Source organism: Ochlerotatus camptorhynchus, unplaced genomic scaffold (assembly GCF_037179485.1).
Source record: "Ochlerotatus camptorhynchus isolate MF236.1 unplaced genomic scaffold, CSIRO-AGI_Acam_v1.1 ptg000230l, whole genome shotgun sequence".
Lineage (NCBI taxonomy): Eukaryota > Metazoa > Arthropoda > Insecta > Diptera > Culicidae > Ochlerotatus > Ochlerotatus camptorhynchus.
In genome coordinates, this window is record NW_027040720.1 from 1,327,676 (window position 1) to 1,342,379 (window position 14,704).

The window sequence follows — 14,704 nt, forward strand, 5'->3', positions numbered from 1 at the left end:
TGGTGGCCGATGATTGAAAATTTTCAAACCAAAGCTAGGCCCTAGCCCTACTGCTTGAGGCAGGGCCGATTATTTGCTTTGAATTTATTTGACGTTGCGAAAAGGCTTAACAAAGGGCGTACCATATCTTATTTATTATTATTATTATTATTATTATTATTATTATTATTATTATTATTATTTATAAAATTAAAATGTTATCGATTTTCATATATTTTTGAAAGCTTTTCGAATATATTGGATGGTGTATCCTGAGATACAGTTACTATTGTTATTGTCTTTGTTATTGTTATTGCCTAAAATATTTCAATTTTCTTAAATAGGAATTGAATAGCGCCGGCAAAAATTTAAAATTCATTTTCTGTTTTTTTTTACGTTTTGGACATAGGCCCATTTCAAATGTTACTCTAGAGTTTTTCTTCCGACTGTTCCATCTTAGAGCAACCGTAACGGTCGTTGTCATTTGCGCGACTATTTTAACAGCGCACAGCGCTCTCATTTTAGTTTAGTCACTCTTCTCCACACCGGTCGCTGCTATCGTGGTTATCAATTTACTCACCTTTGTCCGTACCGGTAGTAAGCATTTTGACATTTCTACTTTCCCTACATTCCCTGTCAACCACATATAGATGCACCATAGCTCACATGATCTTGACATTTTTGGAAAATCTGACACTTTTGGACATACTGACAGCGGTAAAACTGACGGAGGCACGACAGAACAAGACAGCTTACTCTTTCACACTTGCATTGCAGTGCTGAATGCTAGAAAGAGTAGTCTGTTGCAGTCATCCTCCTTACCCACTATATGAATAACATTGATGTGAGCTCCGCCGAAATTCGTGATTGTTGCCCCCGTGATAGCAACCTTTCTCCCGCGCTGCTATCGCGCTGCTAAATTTGGTAGCGCGCTTCTCACCGAGAAGCCGACTGCTATTTTAGTTACTCGTATGGCAACCCCCGATACGGTAGCTGCGCTATGATGAGGCCTGCTAAAATGAGTTTAGCAGCGTACCGTTACGGTTGCTCTTAGAGCAACCGTAACGGTCGTTGTTATTTGCGCGACTATTTTAACAGCGCACAGCGCTCTCATTTTAGTTTAGTCACTCTTCCCTACACCGGTCGCTGCTATCGCGGTTATCAATTTACTCGCCGTAGTCCGTACCGGTAGTGAGCATTTTTACATTTCTACGAATAGCCGAGGGGGACGACTCTATCTACGATGCAAAAAAGATTGTGTTTTGCTGTGGCTAGCTGCGCGCACGCTGAGTAGATAGAAAGAAGATTGATGACGATTCTGAAGATTTCCTGCAAAAAGATGATGAGTGATGCAAGTAGATGCGACAAATGAAAGAAGATTTTTCGAAGATTGATTCGCTAGTGTGAGATTTGTTGAGCATCTAAACTTGAGATTTAGATGTGTCGCCCCCCTCGCGAATAGCAACCTTTCTGCAGCGCTGCTATCGCGCTGCTAAATTTGGTAACGCGCTTCTCACCGAGAAGCCGACTGCTATTTTAGTTACTCGTATGGCAACCCCCGATACGGTAGGTGCGCTATGATGAGGGCTGCTAAAATGAGTTTAGTAGCGTACCGTTACGGTTGCTCTTAGTATTCTTCTTTGATGCAGCTGCTGCTGTTTCTGCTGCTGCTGGTGGTCCGTCACCTCCAAAATTCGTTACAAGAATGACTTCAACGAGACTTACTTGACTTAAAATGATCTTTGTTTCTTGTGTTTGTGTGGTTTACATTTATGAATTTTTCAAGTGACACAGATGCGTCTTTTCAACTTTAGTTCATTTGAGATTTTAATTATTATTTACAGTTACTAGTCCTATCAGGCCTATTTTAAAGTATGACCAAGAATTACCATGTCCTAGGATGTCAGCTGATGGATGGTAAATAAGAAATACCATGACCTGATGGATGGTAAATAAGATTTGATACGACATGATGGATGGAGATATAAACTGAAGAAATTTACCATGCAGCGTTGCCAGAATGTTTTAAACCTTATCGGTATCAAAGGTTTTAAAAAATCGGTATTTATCGGCCGTTTTTGAAAGCGAAAATGTTGACTTTTGGATTATGATCGGAAAATTCCGGAAGAAAACTCCGGGGTATGTTTGAATTAGCTTCTGGAGGAAGCTGAAAACAACATCCAGAGAAAGAAGAAAGAAGCTCTCCTGGAGGAAATTTGAGGAAAGTTCTGAGAGAAGTCGGAAAAACATCCGCGGAATTTCCAAAACAAATTGAGAAACTTCTGGCAAAAATTTAAAGAAACTTTCAGAAAAAAAGTAGAAGGGTCTGTGCCTAGGGGCACGAACGGAAGCTTGACGTAGGACCGCTAGTGGACGGAATAAATGTGAAGAGCATTTAGTTCTTTTAATTGATCAAATATCTATTATCTCAACTCTTTCCGTTTTTGAATTGTAGGCGTACCAAATTTGTAGTATTTTTTTTTTCAAAGAGAAAGTTGATTAAGAGAATCAATCAAAATCACTTGCACTTTTGTGACAGCATCACGGACCTCATTTTCCAGGAACACCTTCAGCACACCTCGTAGATCAGACCGGAGATACGTTTGACACCACGGCGAGCCAGACGACCGACGGCGGTTATTTCGAAGAACTTTGCTGTTCACCACGCCGTCCAAAGCGAAAATGGACTAATGCCATACAGCAGCGCTCTTTTATATCTTTTCATGTTAAAGCGGAATGATGTGCAACCAAGTGGTATAAAAGCTACAAAGACTCCTCCCATTATGAGTAGTTTGCTATCAAGTAGAGACGCTGGCTCTTTTCCTTTTGCGTACACGGCAAATGAGAACGACACAAATTTGAGTTTAGTTCACTCATAATCGCCAAAAGTGCAGGAACTCAGCGATGAGTAAATTTGTCTCATGGTTTCCTGTGGAAAACCTAAAAAATCTGCCAGAAAAAATGAGGAAATTGACGAAAATTTTATTCAGTATCGGAGTAGTACCAATAGATTGAGTGAATCCAATCTTTACTTTTCTCAAATTCTGGAATTTTTCACTGGAAGGTCCTGGAAAAACCTGGGAAAACATGAGGCAAATTTACTCATCGCTGAGTTCCTGCACTTTATTTCTTATTTCTGAGATTAAACTCAAATTTGGGTCGATCTCATTCGCTGTGATATCACCTTGAAAGATATCGGCGCCGGTGGTTAGCGTGATTACCTCTCACCCCAGCAGGCCTGGGTCCAATGTCAGTCGGCACCGCATGTTCTAAGGCATAACATCTCTGATCACGCCTTCCTTCGGGAAGTAAAGCCGTTGGTCCCCGGTTGAGTTGATGGGTCGATTGGTAGCATTGGAGCTCAGAACGGAAAACAAATCTCGCGTCACTTTTCAATAGATCCTATCTACATTGATCGATTCTCTTCATCGACACTCTCTTTCGTAAATAACTCGGCTTCACAAATGTTTCCTGCCGTCTTCGTTGAATTAGATGCTAGATTGCTGCTTCTTACATCGAAAATATCCGACCGTGGCGATTCAAAGTTGATCAAGGTTGATCCAAATAATTTGTACCCCTGCTTCCAGTTTGATTACATGAGCATTTTGTGTGGTCGTTGGTTCTGAATATGGACAAACAGGCAGATGAATTCTATTCCTACTCTTTACCGTAATAAGCTTGGTGGCCCTGAAAAGAGCCGTTTTGTTCCCAAAGTTGGTGATGATTTAACCTCCGAAACCAAACAGAGTGCGTCTCTGTCACTTCAAAACGTAGATGACATCCATGGCCCCTTACGCTTGGCGTGTTTAGTGTAGGTGACAGCATCACGGATCTCATTTTTCAGGAATACCTTCAGCACACCTCGTAAATCAGACCGGAAATACGTCAGACACCGCCTCGGCGAGCCAGACAACGGATGGTGGTTATCTCGAAGAATTTTCGTTTGGTTCTGAATATGGCGATGAGTGTGCAAAATATTACGCAATTCCATCCTCCCTATTCGCACGCGCCCGATGATTGGAGGCGAATGCCACTTCGACTTGTTTCGTCTACTTACTACTCTCTGACGACTGTGCTGGAGAAGCAGGATATGCGTGTAGGTAATTGGTGGATTTGTTAGTTAATTCAACGCTTTTGGACAATACTGGACCTTTACCAGTTTTTCAATAGTTTCTTGTTGAAAATCAACATTCGGAAGCATTGTTATCGATGCGTAGCCATATTTCTGATCGATTGGTGTTAAAATTATTGAAATTTGTCCAGGGGCAGCTGAGTTATTAACGTTCAAAATCTTTCTTAATTTGTTACATGTTCCATTTTCGGTTTTCACAAAGTGTACCCCCATATAGAAATCAAAGACGTAGTCCTACGTCAAAAAATCGGATTTCACTTTCAAAGGAAGGCAGAAATGTTTCGCAAATCAGAAGTAAATTCCAAAAGTAGCCATTTCCAGGGGAAGCCATAAGAAGCTCAGAAAAACCTTGCAATAGAAGTCAAAAAAAATTAACTGGACAAAATTCCAAAACTAGACGAAATTAATGTCTGGGATAAGTTTATTTGAACTTCCTGGAGGAGACGGAAGAAAATTTTTGGAGACGCTGGCAGAGACTTCCTAAGGTAGATTGGGAAAAAAAAATCTAGAGGAAGTTGGAGCCAGAGTGCTAACGGCACAATCCAAAGAAACAAGGACATAATTCCGGAAGAAAGAGCTCTTGGAGGATGTTATAATGATCAAGAAATTTTTCCAAATGGTCATAAAACATCCCTGAAAACCCCACAATGCCACTGAAGTTTTTGGAACATTCATGAAATGTACTTAGGAATATTCCATATTTCCTCGGAATTTCATAAAAGTTCTTGTAATTTTCCTTAAGTTAAAAGGGCTGTTTTTTTGTACTCTGATCATTTTGAAATACTTGGAACTTCCCTGATTATAATGAGACTACCGAAATATCTCTAATCAACTTTGAAACTCTAGAGACTTTCTTGAAGATTACGAAACTTCTTAAGCGCTCTCACAATTTTCTTGAATTTATTGTAACATCAGCATTGAAGTTCTCTGATCTTTCCGATTTTTCTAATTTTTAAAAGTTTTCGACACTGCCATTAATAAGCACGGAACTAACCATAAAATGTTCACACAATGTGCTAATGTTCATGTAACTTCATTTACGTTTCTTAAATTTGTATGAGCCCCTCGGAACATTGCTGAAGTTTTCGGAAATTTCCTGAGTTTCTCGGAAGTCCTTTAAAATTTCAGCGATTTCCTTGAAAATTATTGATCTGTCCCGATGTTCTCGGAGCTTCCTAAAGTTCTCCCAATTCTCCTGAAACAAATGGAGCTGTCCTGAAAACCTTAAATTTTCCAGAAGTTCATTGGACTTGTGAAGTATCCAAAATATTTATGATGTTTTCTTAAGTTTACTGGAGTTCGCTGAACCGGGTTTTAGAATTTTAACAGAATTTATTGAAACATTCTTTAATTTATCAAAACTTACTCAAAAGTCTGAACTTTTCTGAAGTTTCAGGACTTCTTAAAAGTTCCTACAGCTAGTGTGGATCCGCAATCAAAATCTGGAAGCATCCCTGAAGTTCCGGGAAAGTTGAAAAAACTGGCGGGAAAAGGTAGAAGAATCATTCGAGCGAAGGCTGAAGAAGCTTCCAAGGGAAGTCGAAATAAGTTTCGGAGAGGGATCGTAAAATAATTTACGATGTAAGGTGGAAGAAAATTCCAGGGGAAAGTTGGAAGAAAATCCAGGAAGTTAATGTTTGAAAAGTATTTCAGTGTCAACATTTCAAAGGGGCGTAATTGCTTTTGTAAACAATGGCTTTAACCGTCGATTTCTCGCGAATTAAAGCTCACCCCTCCAAATTAACAATGCTAGCTGGTAGAGGAAACATTCCTCTACTTGTTGGTTTTATTAATTTTCATATGTGAGCTTTTATTCGCGAGAAATCGACGGCTAAAGCCATTGTTTACAAAAGCAATTACGCCCCTTTGAAATGTTGACACTGATTTCCTGATTCCCCCGGAATTGGGTTGTTTAACTTCTGGAATTGGGTTATTTAACTGCTTTGTTTTCTGAGCACAACATTCATCTTAATTTTTAAATCAAGATTTAAATTTTTGATCGTTGACACTAAATCTATTCGTTGACAGCTCACTCCCATACAAAGTCCCACTAAGCTAAGATGGTGATTTTTGCTAATGTAATCGTACTTAATAAAAATAGTTCAAGTGTACCAAAATTGATGAAATTTTGGATTTCGGTTCCATTTTTAATGCAGATAACGAATATGTATCACTCAATACCCCTAAACAACCCAATTGGGAATGTCTGCGGGATCGATCAAAAATCGTTGTTCTCAGAAAACGAAGCTCTATTAGATAATGTATAAAAATCGGTATATTTTTCGAAGTTAAACAACCCAATTACCAGAAATGTTTATCGATTCATGGGTAGCCAAAAGCGGTGAAGAAATTGAACCATTAATCGAAAGAGTATCCATAAGACATTTTTGCAGATGATTTTTTGTTAGAATTTTAAAGGATCAAAAAATTATAGATATTCAAAAAGATACAAGTCTTTCACAATAATTTTCTCCGAAATTCGAGCGCAGGCAGTAATCATTTTGATTATTTAAAAAAAAATCGGTATACATCGGTATAAAACCTCAAAAATCGGTATTCTGAGGAACCTTATCTGTATATCGGATCGGTATCTAGTATCTAACGCTGAGCCCTACAGTAACGTATGTCAAAAGTTGTTCCAATCGTTCCAATCGAACCGTCAAAATGCACCGCTTTGCTCGTTTGGAACAGCTTTTTTTCAGTTTTGTGGTGACAGTCGTCCATCCTTTAACTAGAGGGCTTTAGTCTAACGGGGCAATTTTCACCATTTGTGAACCCCCCAGATTATCTCCAAAACGATAAAAGTTCATCCAACGTCTTTCCGTTTTGCTCGCTTTCCCTTCAAATGTAAGATTTGATGAACGGCGCACTTTTGAGACTTTGGCCAAAACAAAAAAAAGCTCATCGCAGTCTTCTTCAGCTCCTCGCAACTCTGCTCACTGCTGGGCAGCCTCAGCGCTTGGTTCCCCATCAAAATCAAAACACGAAAAAGCCACTTTCATCCCCATCGATCTCAACATCGGATTAGTCATCTTGTGTCGTGCGCTTCCAGAAAACCCAATGGTAGTGATAAAAATGTTCGATCGCTCGAAGGAAATCGGTGAAAAGTGAAAATTCTCCAAAGTAGGAAGTGAAGGTCTGAGCTAAATACAAAAGGTGGTGGGAATCCGCCCTCCGTTTCTTTTCGTATCTGGCTTTTTTTTGTGTGTTTGCTTGTGCGTCTCAAGGCCACCCACTATAAAAAAATAATAGCAACAACAACAGCGGCTAAGCACTGGCAGGGATCGTCTCGTGATGGTTGGGATGAGCAATTTTACGCTGGATCCTGCCATCATCGGCGTCGGCGGTGGCAAAAAGTATGAAATCGAGCGCAAGACCCTGATGGACGAGCTGATGGCCGTGGTGAAGGAGTGCCAGAAAAAGTATGGCGGCAAGACGGAACTGGCGACGGAAAGTGATTCAAGGTATAATGAGATTAGTGTTGTTTTTTTTTTTCGTTTGTTTTTGTGGCGATGTGCGAGAATGTTTGTTTTGTATTTTGTAGGATTATTTTGCTCTGTGATACTTGGGAAAGGGTGCTATCGCATGGACTGAAATCGAGCGGTTCGATGCTGAAGAATGTGGCGGATTTCATGGCCGGTGGTAGTCTGGAAGTACCAGTGCTGTGGGATTTTGCGTTCAAACACTTGACGAACCATGAGAAGGAACGGTTTTCAGCGTTGCGTCACGTTTGGACAAACTGCGGAAAGGGAAAGTCGCTGCTGCGGGCGATCCTCAACGAAAGGGCCCTCGAGCGGTACATTTTGATTTGGCTCGGGGAAGAGAGTATCCTTGCGGAAAGCTACGAAAGTTGGGCCCTGATGAGGGATGGAGAAATCATCGGTTTGCTTCCGGACATGGCGGCTGGGTTGAGTACGATTTTGTTTGCCATCTCGATTGACAGCCCGGAATTGAATGCCCCGACGCGGGTTGTACCGGAGAAAGTGGAACCGATCATAGCGACACAGCCTCCGGCGGGTCCTGCCCGGAAAGTGAACGTCGTTCAACGGGAAATCTTGGACGAAGTCCCCGCGCAACCGATTCTGAATCTATCCTCGTCGCCAGGTACATCGCAACTGCCAAGGCGAACGGCCAGCATCGATATTATCCGGGAGTACACCCACGTAGGAACCGGTCAGTCGCAGCGACAGGAAGGGGCGTACTCGGTGGAGGATGCCCTGAACAGTCTCTCTATTGCACGTAAGGCAAGCCGAGAATCGAAACCGGCGGCGAACGCCGGTGTCAGCCCGGACAATGCGATGGAAGCATCGGAAGACAGTATCATAGGGAATTATTCGTTGGATACGTCCACCGCGACGACAACGGCCACGGAGTCCAACTCCTCGAGCACGACCGTGTCCGGGTCGGATGCGTCCGGTCAGGAACTGGGGACCGAGGACGACTCGGTGCTCTCGGGACGGCAGGCGGAGATGGTGGATAAACTGAAACGCAAACTGATGGATTCGGACGAGCGCTGCCAAATGCTGGAGGCGCGAGTTGCTGAGCTGAGCTTGTGAGTATTGCCTTCTTTATAGGAAACGGTTAAAATTCTACTGGATTGTCTGGTCTCTGAAAATTTCCAAAGCTTATTAAAACCCGTCAAAGTCTGATAAGGTTTTAGCAGAAGATCCATGAGAGTCTGCAAATGATCCTGAGAAATTATGGCATAACATTTAATTGCTGTGTATAAACTGCTCTACCCCCGTTTGACATAATGGTCGTTTGACACAATAGCCATTAGATATAAATGTGGAAATCCGCTACTTATTTACCGATACCGATAAATAGTTATATTGCCTCCTGGTAGTACTTCAACAGCTCATGATGCAAAGAAGCGAAAATTAATTATTTAATTGATGGTAGTCCTTCTTTTGAACATGAGCTGTTCTTGTTTCGTGTGTGTGTACGCCAGCAGCCGTCCTTGTAGTTAATCATTCGTTCGTGAAATAAAATCCCATTCCTTTTGCAGGGAAAACCACCGGCTCCGGATGCTGACCCGCTCGAATCGCCTTTCGTTGATGCATTTCCAGATCAGTATCCCGAAGGCGATCCTTCGGACGCCGGTGAGCGGTCGCCGGCGGGAGCACTACTGCTACGAAATCCGGATATCGCCCTCGGCCAACGGATCCAGCGGCGAGTCGTGGTCCGTCTTCCGACGGTACAGCGAATTCTACCGGCTTCACAAGCGCCTCCAGAAGGAGTATCCCAGCGTAAAATCGTTGGACTTTCCACCAAAGAAGAAGATCGGCAATATGGTACGTAGGATATATACATATAGGAACCCCGTTTGGATCATTTCTAACTGCATGTCTTCCCTCCTTGCAGAACGCCCAGTTCGTGGAACAACGGCGCCAGCGGTTGCAGGTCTATCTCAATAGCCTGTTCATAACGACGCTACCGGAGGTGTCCGCCTGCAATACGCGATCGCAGCTGGAACGAGCGTTTCCGTTCCTGCGCGATGCGGTTCTCTAATCGTGACAGAGAATGCCAAGGATTCATGTGCTCTCCCAATCAGCGACTCCGAAGAGAGCGCGGAGAATTCTTCTATTATTTTCGCAGGCTGAAAGTTAGATTGATATTATTGTGTAGTAGTACCTATCGGTGATTATGATATCGTGTCGTGATTTATATCGTTTAGAAGATACGTTTCGGCCCATGTCCAGCCCATGGAACAAACGGTAAGTTCTTTGTCGGCGACGGAGTGGAAACTTTTTTCATGTTTAGATGTGTTAACTAGTTAATCAAGCAACCTTTTGAAGAATAAAACGTAGGATATTTGTATGAACTCTGTACTGAACAACATTGGCTATGAAGGATGTTTTGTGCTGTTGTTTAAATTGCGATGACCATTCTTGCATATCTAAATGTACCGTGGAGGTACCATATTTGACGCAGATACAAACTTGACGCACTTTTGTACTATGCACTAAGACAAGTATTTCACGAAGTAGCTCCCAAAAATCAATCTCACTAGTGTTTTATTAACACTCAACCTTTACATTGCGGCTAGAGGCATAATAGTTCCATGTATATAAGAAACTGCATAGAACATGGGACAATTCTCGCGTCACTTTTCAAATACACCAATCTACATTGATCGATTCTCTTCATCGACTCTCTCTTTCGTAAATAACTCGGTTACAAAAACGTTTCCTGACTTTTGAGATGCTAAATCGTTGCTTCTGTGTGTCGAAAATACCCGCAAATATCTTAACACGGCCGTGGCGATCCAAAGAGAAGGTAGATTAAGTGAATCGATCAATGTAGATTGGTCTATTTGAAAAGTGCATCCACATTCGCCACGAAAAAACTGTTAGTGGATAGCCTTTTTTGGCCAAGAATTGAGGGAAAGCTAAATTGCATCTGTTGCATGTTTCAAAACTCGTCTGCCTTAACAACGAAGCTAAGAAGCTGGTTGAACAGTGTTTATCGGTTTTCGTGTTAAAAATCAATTTTTAATAGTAAAATCACAAACAAACAGGCATAGCACTCCCATACTTTTCATCGAATAAGCAACTAACGGTCAATTTTGCTTGGTTGATTGGTAGCATCGCCACCTGTGGCGCTCATATTCAACTGCCTTGGCGTTTGAACTATAAACGCTACCGCCATCTGTTGAGCGTGCTAGCCATGATAGTGTTTTTCAGTGATAACTCCATGGGCCGTATGAATAAAAAGAGTTTACTTTACTTTCCCGTGCTATTCTTACGGGAAAAGTAAAGTAAACGCTTTTATTCATACGACCTCATGTGCTGTGTATGTTTGTTAAGCTGAACATTGCATTAGGTCCTAAGTAACATTGGTCGATTCTCTTCGTCGACTTTCTCTTTAGTTGATTGATTGATTGATTTATCTTTATTTAGGAGGCTTTCAGCCTGAGGCTGGTTCGCCTCGTTTCTCTTTAGTTAATAACTTGAGCACAGAACCGTTTCTTGATGTGTTTGTCGTATTAGATGCTAGATAAAAGCTTCTTTTATCGATCTGTGTGCTGAAAATACCTGGGAATGTCTTTACATGGCCGTGGGGATGCAAAGAGATAGTCGACGAAGAGAATCTGTCAATGTTACTTAGGACCTAATGCAATGTTCAGCTTGGTTTGTGGTAAAATCGTCTTTAACCGGAAGAACATAACCTTCAACTATTAATCCGGGACTATTACTAATAATACAATTTTGTCATGCTTTTGCAAAGGTTATATTAGATCTGATGTTTGCGTCAAATTAGGCTCGTAGTGCTACCACAGACAAACAAACATAAATCTTATGTCGTTTTCGTTTTTGCGGTGTAGCTACACCGGTGCTACACTGCTGTACACCGAAATTTTTTAGAGTGTAGGTATAGGATGCACCTTTGTTTACAAACAAATGATGTTGAGCTGTCAAAGACTCGCACTTATTCCTGCTTACACTACACTAGTGCTACACCGCAAAAACGAACACGACAGTTGTCGAAAGTTCCACTCCAGTTGATGAGATATTCATTTTTGGTGACTTCAATCTGTCAGGCGTTTCGTGAAGTCCATCTCATAGCGGATTCCTGTATCCAGATCCTGATAGCTCTACATTTCACGCAGGAGCTTTTAGCCTTCTCGACAACTACAGTGCAGCGACGCTTTCTCAAATTAACCATGTAGTTAATGAAAATGGTCGTAGTTTGGACCTCTGCTTCGTGAGCACACAGGACAGGGCTCCATCAATTTCCTCGGCTCCTTGTGCACTAACTAAGCTAGTTCCACATCACCCTCCTCTAATTGTCACTGTTGAGGACAAACTCGTGCGTGATTTCGGCGACTATACTGCTACGGTTTCTTATGACTTCCGTAAAGCTGACCACCGTAGCATCATAGATGTATTGTCTAGCATGGTATGGGAGAACATCCTTGATCCAGATGACGTTGAGGCTGCAGCGCAAATCTTTTCACATGTCTTGGCATATGTCATTGACAGACACGTCCCGAAAAGAACTCACCACAAAGTGTCTCACCCTCCCTGGTAGACGAGAGAGCTACGTAGGTTGAAGTCAATCAAGAGAGCAGCATTGAGAAGATTTACGAAGTATCGCACGCTTCCTCTGAAACTACATTATGTGAGGCTGAATCACATGTACCAGCGAGTCAGTCGTGAATGCTTTTCAAGTTTCGAACGAGGCATCCAACGCAAACTTAAGCTACACCCGAAATCCTTTTGGAACTACGTGAACGAGCAACGCAGGGAATCCGGCCTCCCATCGTCTAAGGAATTCAACGGAGAAGTTGCTACAACTGTTCAGGATATATGCCACCTTTTTTCCGAAAAGTTTTCCAGTGTATTCACTAATGAGACACTAACTGACGACCATATTAACCTGGCTGCCAGGAACGTTCCAGTAAACGATCAAACGCTGGGTGCAATTGATGTTAATGCAGAAATGATTTCTAAGGCCGCGACTCTGCTCAAGTCATCCTTCAATCCTGGACCTAATGGAGTTCCATCTGTATTTTTGAAGAGACATATTGCTAGCTTGTTAATTTCGCTTCTTCGCCTGTTCCGAATGTCTCTCTCAGGTGGCATATTTCCATCTTGCTGGAAATTTGCGCACATGTTTCCCGTCCACAAAAAAGGAAGGAAACGAGCTGTGGATAACTATCGAGAAATTACATCGTTAAGTGCCGTTTCGAAGCTATTCGAGCTAGTGATTATGGAACCGTTGCTGTCCCATTGCAAGCAGTATTTGAGTGCTGATCAACATGGGTTTACTGTCGGCCGCTCTACAACTACCAATCTGCTGTGTCTCACATCGTATATAACCGAAAGCATGTCGGATCGGGTTCAAACGGACGTTATTTATTCAGACCTATCCGCAGCATTCGACAAGTTGAACCATGCTATTGCGATTGCTAAACTCGGCAGGCTCGGTGTATGCGGTAATCTTCTGAGTTGGTTTCGATCATATCTTACCGGTCGGCAACTAAAAGTTGCCATAGGAGATTGCAGATCAGCTAGCTTCTTCACCACATCAGGTATACCTTAGGGAAGCCACATGGGACCGTTAATTTTTATACTGTACTTCAACGACGTGCATCTGGTCATCGAAGCTCCTCGGTTATCATATGCAGATGACCTCAAAATCTTCCTACGAATCTGCTCCATTGCTGACTGTCACTTTCTTCAACGTCAACTGAATGTATTTGCTAGTTGGTGCAGGTTAAACAGAATGGTAGTGAACCCAGCCAAATGCAGGGCTGTTACAACAGGCGCGGATTTCGCGAATTTCGCGGATTTGTCGCGGATTTGAACTTTCAGTCGCGAAAATCGCGGAAACATTAAATGATGTCGCGAAAATCGCGAAGGGACTGATGTGCTGTCACAAAAATTATGGAATTCATTGTAACCTTTCCGTCCCGGATTATAATTCCCTGAGGTCTGTCCAATGTGAGACATTTTCCTTTTTCCAATATGAACATAGCAATTTTCGTTGTCAAATCATAAACGAATCGTATAAATGCGAGTAATTGCCATGTATACCGGATATTCTAGGTTCTCCAAATCATCCTGGAGTTCAGTTGATTTGTGCTACTAGATCAAACAAGACTCCAATAATGTCTGTAATATCGAAATATGTCCAAACAGATTCAAAATGTCTATGTCGATTGTAGTCGACCTATTGCTACGTATACAAGATGTTATAGGTTCTGAAATCATTCTGGAGATCAGATTATTTTTCTACTAGATCACCCAAGACTAATTCAATATCTGTAGTAATATGCTCTAACAAATTTGCAGTGTCTATGTGGATCATGCCAACCTATTTCCGTGTATGCCAAATGTTCTAGGATTTCCAAATCGATATTTCGATACTACAGATATTATCCTAGTCTTTGTTGATCTAGTAAAACAAATCATCTGAACTGCAGGAAGATTTGGAGAACCTTGTTCATCTGGTATACGTGGAAATAATTAAACATTATCCATATAGACACTATGAATCTGTTTGGACATATTTCGATACTACAGACTTTATCCCAGTCATGGTTGGTCTAGTAGAATAAATCATCTGAACTCCAGAACGATTTGGAGAACCTAAAACATCTGGTATACATGACAATAGTTCATGCATGATCCACATAGACACTGTGCATCATGTCTGGAAATATTTCGATCCTAAAGACATTGTCCCAATCTGGGTTGATCTAGTAGATCAAATTATCTGAACTCCAGGACGATTTGAAGAACCTACAACACCTGGATTACTCGGAAATAGACGCATAGACGCTTTGTATTTGATTGGACATTTTTCGATACTACAGGCTACAGACATTATTGCAGTCTTGGTTGATCTAGTAGAACAAATCAACTGATGTCCTGGACGATTTGGAAAACCTATAATTTCCGGTATAGGTACATAGTAATAAGTGGTACATGATCCACAAAGTCACATATATACGATTCGAACATGATTTGACACCGAAAAGTGCTAGGTTCGTATTAGAAATAAAAAAATATGAAAATGTTTCACCATTGGACAGAACCCAAGGAATATCCGTGTAAATACACAACCGCGACGTGACCAACAAGT

At 41.7% G+C, this 14,704-nt stretch overlaps 1 protein-coding gene across 1 annotated transcript; it reads left to right on the forward strand.

Moving 5' to 3' along the window:
* Positions 1-7,014: 7,014 nt before the first annotated feature.
* LOC135704063 (sorting nexin-29) lies at positions 7,015-9,963 on the forward strand. The gene is made up of 4 exons (XM_065225481.1): positions 7,015-7,575; positions 7,656-8,663; positions 9,120-9,405; positions 9,476-9,963. Exons 1-4 carry the CDS (start codon positions 7,406-7,408, stop codon positions 9,620-9,622), a joined length of 1,611 nt encoding a protein of 536 aa, XP_065081553.1. The 5' UTR covers positions 7,015-7,405; the 3' UTR covers positions 9,623-9,963.
* The last annotated feature ends 4,741 nt before the right edge of the window (positions 9,964-14,704 follow it).

Coding starts and splice junctions, on each gene's coding strand:
- LOC135704063 (XM_065225481.1), top strand. CDS start 7,406: ATGGTTGGGATGAGCAATTTTACGCTGGATCCTGCCATCATCGGCGTC. Junction 7,576..7,655: donor GCGACGGAAAGTGATTCAAG/GTATAATGAGAT, acceptor TGTATTTTGTAG/GATTATTTTGCTCTGTGATA. Junction 8,664..9,119: donor CGAGTTGCTGAGCTGAGCTT/GTGAGTATTGCC, acceptor TTCCTTTTGCAG/GGAAAACCACCGGCTCCGGA.